The sequence below is a fragment of the Danio aesculapii genome, chromosome 18, assembly GCF_903798145.1.
Source record: "Danio aesculapii chromosome 18, fDanAes4.1, whole genome shotgun sequence".
Taxonomy (NCBI): Eukaryota; Metazoa; Chordata; class Actinopteri; order Cypriniformes; family Danionidae; genus Danio; species Danio aesculapii.
In genome coordinates, this window is record NC_079452.1 from 2,965,982 (window position 1) to 2,974,881 (window position 8,900).

Consider the following 8,900-nt stretch of genomic DNA (forward strand, 5'->3'; position numbering starts at 1 on the left):
TAAAATGTGCTTCAGCTATCTTTATTTTCCCTCACGAAATCACGTTAAAATCATGTGAAATTCACATAAAATGTTTTTTGAAAAATGCTGTTTCATTTTTCTTTTTTTACAGACAATGCAAGTAAACACAGAGTGTACATTTACACCACAGCAGTGTACACAAATGGAAAATGACTAAAACTATTCAGTTGGCCCTACTTTGTAGAGAAAAAAGCATCTGCACAGATTCTAAAAAAAAAAAAAAGGGCGAAATACAAACCTAAAATTCACATTCATGATGTAACATTTTTAATAAATAATTTGTGCACTTTGGAGTTTTTTTAGGCCCCCAATATTATTAGTTGAAAACAGTGTTGTGTAAATATCCTGAACTACAATAGTTCTGGCATTCAAGCATTTTCCCCCTCTCGTAGTCTCTGTTGTGCGCTCTACAAGCACTACGGCTTTTAGGACCCTGAGAAAGGCCCCCCTGATACACTTTGTCTTCCGACTGTGATGTTTCTATAGTAATGGGGATCTCCACAGGGGCATTGGTAGACCCCCACTGCCATGTCATCGTGACAAAGCACTCCCCCATCTCCCAGGGAAAGAGAAATCCAAGAGGTCTGTAGGATATGGATTTATGGGAGGAGGGCAGAGTACAAAGGCTTTCCGGTTGTCAGGAGTATGATGACGGGGTCCGACACTACAGGTGTAAGACAGCATGAATAACGTGATGGATTATAGAATGCTACAACCATTACAGCAGGGGTAAAGACAGTCTGTCTTCATGAGCAAGACATGAAGGAGACATTCTTCACAAGTGTCAGTAGCAGTAAGCAGAATAACACATGGAAATTCACATTCTCGGATGGATAGGTTTAATTGAGCTCCTTCATGTCTTAGATCAGAAAGATGTCTGATTTAAAATAAATATGTAATGCAAAATAAATCGAACAAATCACCAACTTGGAAAATGAAATGTTTCACTTCTTTTTAGTGCCAGATCTCCATTTGAAGAGTTTCTTAAGTGAGACGAGCAGCATATTGTTCCTCAAGACATCAGTAAATCTCTCCCAGCGACTCTCTTCCTTCCAGAGGCCTTTTCCTTTCTTCTCAGCTTTGCTTTCAGCACGAAGTAAGCGCTTATAGAGACTCCAGTAAATCTGAGAGTGAGGGTCCAGACCCACAAGAGGAGACGTCCTAGCCAAACCAAGTCTTAAAAGTTCCTCATTTACACAAGTGTTAAAGAGGGAGCCCTAGAAAACACAGTCAAGGGGATAAAGTGGGTTAAACAGTGTTGTCATTCATCTATTGCAAAAATTATTTTATAATAGTAAAATTTAAATGATCACTTGGTCACCAAATAATTATTTAGTCCCCTAATTTTTCAAATTTAATCAATTTTATTTTATGCCAAAAATAATTTGAATATAAAGAAAAGATCATGTTCATATGCTCACATAAATAAATAAATATTTTACTTGGTCATTTTGAAAAATACTGTAAATAATTTTGCCATGCTTTCAATTATTTAATGGTAATTAAATTAACAATGAATTATTTCAAACATTTATTAAGTAGAATGCTTAAAATATTAAACTATCTAAAGAGTCTTCAAACGTTGTGGACAATGTGGATTTCGCAGACAGAAACTGTGTAATGTATATTTAATTTACAAAACTGTATGGATGGATGGATGGATGGATGGATGGATGGATGGAGGGATGGATGGATGGATACTGTAGATAGATAGATACTATGGATGGACGGACGGACGGACGGACAGACTGACAGACAGATAGATAGATAGATGGAGACATAGATAGATGGATGGATAGATACTGTAGGTAGATAGATAGATACTGTAGATAGATAGATAGATGGATGGATGGATGGATGGATGGATGGATGGATGGATGGATGGATGGATGGAGACATAGATAGATAGATTAGTAACGTTAGATAGACGATTGTAAACATTGTAAAAAGTTGTAAACCTAAAGAATCCTTTTCCAATACTTCACAGCCTCACATTTGTCAAGCTAACGCTTTGACTTGGCATCTCACCCACCTTGTTAACTGACACTAGGCAGTGGAGGGTCTCATTCTGTCGAGCAATCAGCCGGAGCCAAACCGTCTCAGCGGGTCTCAGCTGTTGACCGATCCAGTGGTGCCCTTCTGAGGTCAGCTCCACCCCAGCCAAATGCACATCCAGGAGGGCCACAGTCTGACCTGCTGAAGTCAAGCCCAATGACCCTTTAAAACCTCTAGATCAACAAGACTCTTTTTCAAAGTGCTCTTTTACAATGGGAAAACAGCTTACGGAGCCAACATGAAGCACTGAGGTTTTTTTAACCAATTTAAAGAAAGGTCTGTTTTATGTGTTTAAAGAATAATTCACTCAAAACTTAAATCACCCTGAAGCCATCATTGGTGTATTTGACTTTTTTTTTGTCACACAAACACAGTCAGAGTACGTTTAAATTCTCTCCTGCCTCCTGCATGCAGTATAATGACGGTGGATATAGTGGCTTTAAAGCTTCCAGATATGCATAAATCATTAAACTAAACCACATGGTGCTAGGGATTAATGCATTTCTTATCAAATCTATGTGATTTTGTTACAGAAATATTTATCTTTTAAAAAATGCATTAAAAAATGTTGTGTTTTGGTTTTGGGGGTCTCAAACAACAGTCTGATATGCATGCAAGGTCAAAAAACACTTTTATTGCCTTATAATATGCATTTTTTTTAACTAATTATCCCAAAGACTCTCATATGATTCGTTCAGCGATTCATTTTTTCCTAAACCCCTTTTTAGTGGGATGCTAATCTGCGCTGATTGGTTTAAAGACCCAGTCTGTTGTAATTGGTTGACTGTGTTCAGCGTGAGACACAGAGAAATGCCCAGCACGGCTTATCAACAATTTTGAAGTGATCAAAATTAGAAGCAGAGTGTATGTGTGAGCATACCTGTCAACACTCCTGTTTTGACAATTCTCATGTATTTCAGACCCATCTCCCGCCACCCTCCCGTTTTGTTATTTCTCCCAAAAAAGCTCACGTAATTTCACCCCACCCCCGGTCCTCAGCTTTTTGGTACAGTCTGTACTGTAACACCCCCGGGTTGCCAATTTTGGTATAGTATCCGATCGCAGAGGCCGCCCGAAATCCACTCCATAGTACAGTTACTAACACCACAGTACACCACAGTTATCAACCTCCCCGGCTCACAAGTGTACCGAACGCACTTTTTTCGCTGAGAGGGGCCTTTTTGTGAATGGTTTACTAATGGATGCGAGCGTTTGCGCACTGCTTATGTGCCCTGCGCGTCTCGCATTTTAACCCCCTGCTGATCTCCCAGCCAGGTACTGACCGGCTCAGCCCTGCTTAGCTTCAGTGAGCAACTGCTCTTGGGCAGCAGGGTGATATGGTATTAAGTTACTACACTCTCAAAATCATTCCACATAAATCTGCAGATTTTGAAAAAACATCCACACACACAAAAAACCCCCCCCACAGTTTCTGTCTAGCACTGCTGATAGGTCATGCTAGCAGGGTTTCTACAAGTTTCATCAAATCAAATTAAAAAAATTTTATGACCATTTTAAGACCATAATGAATGACATTTCAGACTTACGCAAGGCTAAATGCTAAAGTTAAGTTAAAAAAAACATTAAAAACAAATGTTATCACAAGGAAGATAATTAAACCACATTCATAAGTAAATAGAGTTAATAAATAAACGTTTCTTAAAACTTTTATTGAAATATATTGTTAGTGATTGGATGGGTGTTGGCCTGATTGAGTATAGCTTTACATGGACATAGGAAAATTAAGACCCGTTTAAAATGATTGAAGACCTACAACACAATATTTCAGTGGATTTGAGGGTGCTTTCACACCTGTGGATCGAATCTTTTTTTTTTTTCATTTTGAATGGTGACACTCACAGACATCGTCACCAAACATGAATCAGAGGTAAGACTTTCTCATACAGAGCTTAAGCATTATAGGCTATACATTATAGAGAGAAATAACAGATAAACCAAGACTGCTGTTTAATGAAATTTCCTAACGGATAAACAGCTCTCGTTAATAGTTAGCATGCTTTCACTTTCATATTTGACATGAAACGCACATTTACTGGTAGGAATGACATCCCGTCCTACTCATAATTCTTTCTTTATATAGCCGTATATATGCCTATTACATATCCATAATACACTGGGATATAGCCTGGTTCGTTGAATCGTATTGCTTTCTCACTACAATTCATCCTTTTCAGAGTTTGTTTCAATCGAGCCGAGACCATCTCATTCAGGCGATCTCAGACCAATTGTTTTGGCACAGATCCGAGTGCAATTGCTGGATTCACATACAGTTGAAATCAGAATTATTAGCCCTCTTTGAATTTTTCTTTTTCTTTTTTAATTATTTCCCAAATGATGATTAACAGAGGAAGGAAATTTTTACAGTATGTCTGATAATATTTTTTTCTTCTGGAGAAAGTCTTATTTGTTTTATTTCAGCTAGAATAAAAGCAGTTTTTATTTTTTTTAAAACCATTTTAAGGTCAAAATTATTAGCCCCTTTAAGCTATATATATTTTTTGATAGTCTACAGAACAAACCATCGTTATACAATAACTTGCCTAATTACCCTAACCTGCCTAGTTAACCTAATTAACCTAGTTAAGCCTCTAAATGTCACTTTAAGCTGTATAGAAGTGTCTTGAAAAATATCTAGCCAAATATTATGTACTGTCATCATGGCAAAGATGAAGTAAATCAGTTATTAGAAATGAGTTATTAAACTATTATGTTTAGAAATGTGTTGAAGAAATCTGCTCTCCGTTAAGCAGAAATTGGGAACAAAAATAAACAGGGGGGCTAATAATTCTGACTTCAACTGTATGCCAAATGAACCGTGCTAACTGGGGAAATGTGCCAGGTTCCAAAACAAAAGCCTAGGTGTGAAAGCACCCTAAGACTTTTTACGGCCTAAAATTAGATTTTTGGAAAATTAAGACATTTTAAGACCCCACATATACCCTGCATGCTAGAAGAATCATTCTGTGGAGTGTACAGGAGACAGTTATACATGTCCATATGGTATGAATCCCAAGAGACCAAGCTTAACGTAGCCATCTGTGAATCACAATGACACTGACACACATAATCTCATTACAATTCAGAGACTTGATCTATGATTGTTTAGTCTTAAAAAAGGCACATTTAGATCACATCTAAACTCATTTTGAAGGCATGGCTGGTTTGTAATACAATTACTTTGACTGAATGGTTTATAGAGATTCATTTGAAAAGACTGAAATAAAATCTTGTAAATTTGCAAATGTTGCTGCAAAACCAAAAGCAGTTTAACTTAAGTGAAACCAGATGAATCTGCATTTTACAATCTTTGGAGTCAATGGGTTTCAATCCAAGTTCAAAGTCACTACGACGGCAAAAGAAAAACCCTTCTCTGCCTTTTCTGACACAGCAGGAGAAGCACAATTATGAAGAGTGTTAAAAAGATGTTTCTAAGAGATTTGTGCTTCTAAAGATGAAGTCCTAATTGAGAGCAGCTGTTTAGATGAAGACAGTGGTCCCTCTGACAGCTGTGAAATAAATGTACAGGCCCACCAGTAGGACATTTAATTAAAGTGTGCGGGGGTCTTTCTGAAGCACTGCACAAGAGGGCTTGTGTGTGTTCTTACGTTTAGCAAGCAGGCGACTGAGTAAAGGGACAGCAATTGGAATGTGTTCCACTTCAAGCCCTTTCTCTGTGATATTTCTCAGTCGTCCTCTGATACTGATATTTCTCTCAATGAACCGTGCTGGAATATCAGTGCCGGAGCCGAATTTTGTCATCTGCAGACAAAGAATAGAAAACATGAGCAGAAAAAAAAAAAAAACTGATAGGATATTAGGAGCCTCTGCTGGTGAATGTCGTAACTACAACACCATAAAGATGTAGCATATAAAAGTAGCTGTGACCCAATTCTAAAAACGATACAACTAAATTGAGAATATGAGATTCTGTTTATCCTTTTTTTAACTGATAAAAGTACAAAGAAAATATTTTCAATATTTTCAAAGCCGTGCGTTTTCTGTGAGCAATTTTTTTTTATATATATATATATATATATAAAGACATTTTGATTTCGATGTCTGCAACTCATTCTAAAAAAGTTGGCACAGAGACATGTTTATCATGATGTCAGGTCCCCTTTCCTTTTAATTACAACATTTAATCATTTGATATCCTCCTGTTTATCCTCCTCACCAGCTTTCAAAACCGGCGAATTTGGATATTCTTTAACCATTTCACTATTATTTTGCTTCTATGCCAACAATTTTGGAGTGTGCTGCAGTCATCAAAATCACAAAAAGTTTGTTAACATTTACTAAATATATTTAGGTTTGCTGTGAAAAAGCTATATATATATATATATATATATATATATATATATATATATATTTAGGAAGGTCGCTGGTTCAAGCTCCGGTTGGGTCAGTTAGCATTTCTGTGTGGATTCTTTGTGGAATCTGTGTGGAATATATATATATATATATATATATATATATATATATATATATATATATAAGCTATGAAAATAACCTATTCTTCGCCATAAAAGGGAAATTACTGAATCAAGATATATAAGCCTGTGAAAAATACTAATTTAAAAGAAATTTTCAGATGCCACTTTTTTCACGTTTTCTGAAAAAATCATCTGAAAATTTTGCAAAAACGTGAAAAAAAGTGGCATCTGAAAATTTCTTCTAAATTGGCATTTTTCACAGGCTTATATGTCTTGATTCAGTAATTTCCCTTTTATGGCAAAGAATAGGTTATTTTCATAGCTTTTTCCATGAAATAACTGAACATAAACATTAGAGGCTGAGAAAAATGCTCATTGTAGAAGAAAATTCCAGATGGCACTCTGTATATGGCACTCTGTAGCCGTGCAATATTCTGCAATAACAGCACTCGTTACTGTCATTACTGTGCCCATGTAGAGTTACAGCAGATTAATAAACTTAATATTGCTTTACAAATATTGCTGCTATTGGACAACATAATGTACTTTTGAGGCTTTTTAGGCAGTTTAGATTGCAACTATGCAGTTTATTTTTATAAAGATATTTTAAATATTTAAGATGTAGGAGATACAGCGCATCAGCGTCCATCAAGCTGTCATACTGAGCAAAGACAATTGACGTTCAGCCCCAAGATGGGGACAGAGACCACATAATAAGCCCTTAGAGGAGAAAAACAGCATAAATTCAACTTAACTCAGTTTGATCTCTCTCCTCTATGTTGTAGTGCTGTATTCATACCATAGTCTGGTAGTGTTTGCTTTGGCTTTTCTGGGGTTAATTATTGTGATATCATAGTATTTCTCTGTTGCAATCGTGATATGTCTCTAGACTGTTGGCATTTCACTCTTATAATCTTAAAATTTCAGCAAAATCACCTGTTTTGTCATCACTTTATATATTATGCTAGAGAATCATTCAAATGCTAGCTTTAAAGTTACGTTTGTAAAGTAGCAACGGTTTCTGCTGTTCTGACTTCAGCTGCAGTAATTATGTGAATGATGTAAATGGCGAAAGAAAGTAAATCCTCATGCAAAAAGATTCTTAGACTCTCTGTGTTAGATTTTCTTTTTATATACATGATTATGCCATCGAACCCTATACTGAAAAAAAAAAAAAACAGCTTAAACCAGCCTGGTTTTATTGAGGTTTTAGCCATTTCCAGGCTGGTCTTAGCTGGTCAGGCTGGGAGATTACCAGCTAAAACCAGCTCGACCAACCTAGCCAGGCTGGGAGCCCAACCAAACTATGTCCGGCACAAGGCTGGTCAAGCTGGTTTTTTGCTAGTCATTTTCCAGCCTGACCAGCTAAGACCAGGCTGGGAATCAGCATGGAAATGATTTTTTTCAGCAGTTAACTGTTGTATAAACGCAATATCACACTCATAGCAGTGCTATATGGCTGTATACACGCCTTCCACCAGTGCCATTGAGTACTTTTGTGATATTGTGCATACATACATACATACACACACTTACATATACATATATACATATTTTATATGCAATAGTATATGTTATTGTTTAAAAATATATCATTTAATTCCTTAGTTCATTTTAGTTTCAATTCCTTAAAGGGATTTGGGTATGTTCCAAGCCTAATGCTTGAGTTTGTTAGTAAAACTTGAGATCGCTATATTATATTATTTTTACCATTTACTCATTTAGCATACGCTTTTATCCAAGCGACTTAAGGAAGGATTAAAGAAGCACTTCAAATGATCAGAGTAGACCAGTATAAAATACGTTAAAAAATATCATAAAACTCATATAAGATCGCTACGTTGAGACAATATTGTGTTGGGATGCGCGCGAGCCCATGTGTCTGTGTGTGTGCGTGCGTACCAGCCTGATGCTCCTTGCTACTATGAGAAGCCCCGCGAGACCAACACATGTGCTGATGCTCTGTTGGGAAGAGGACAAAAATACTCACAAGATAGCAGATTATAACATTGCATGAGTTTCTCTTTCAAAACATGAATCATATGATATATACAGGATGTTTATAAAATTAATTTAAATGACACGCATTGTCGAGTCTGCTACTTACCCGGACAATTGTCAAATGATCGTCAGCAAAGTTTGATAAACGTGCAATGAGATTGTTAGAGGGTTTATCATCCTCTTTGTCATCTGCAGAAAGTGACGGCATGTTGTTTACAGAAAAAGAACTACAGAATAAAACTCCGCCCACTATAAACGGGTAGCGATTAGGACAAAAAAGTTAAAAAGCGTTTTTAGTTCTACACGCAGACCTTTTATATATGCATATATTTGGAAATCATAAAATAACCGAAGCAAGTGTTTTGTGCG

At 36.5% G+C, this 8,900-nt stretch overlaps 1 protein-coding gene across 1 annotated transcript; it reads right to left on the bottom strand.

The window, feature by feature from the left end:
• Positions 1–25: 25 nt before the first annotated feature.
• On the bottom strand, positions 26–8,739 carry c18h3orf33 (c18h3orf33 homolog (H. sapiens)). Its single transcript, XM_056478460.1, has 5 exons — positions 8,638–8,739; positions 8,433–8,492; positions 5,703–5,856; positions 2,054–2,214; positions 26–1,238 (listed from the first exon to the last, which is right to left on the bottom strand). Exons 1-5 carry the CDS (start codon positions 8,737–8,739, stop codon positions 966–968), a joined length of 750 nt encoding a protein of 249 aa, XP_056334435.1. The 3' UTR covers positions 26–965.
• Between the last annotated feature and the right edge of the window lie 161 nt (positions 8,740–8,900).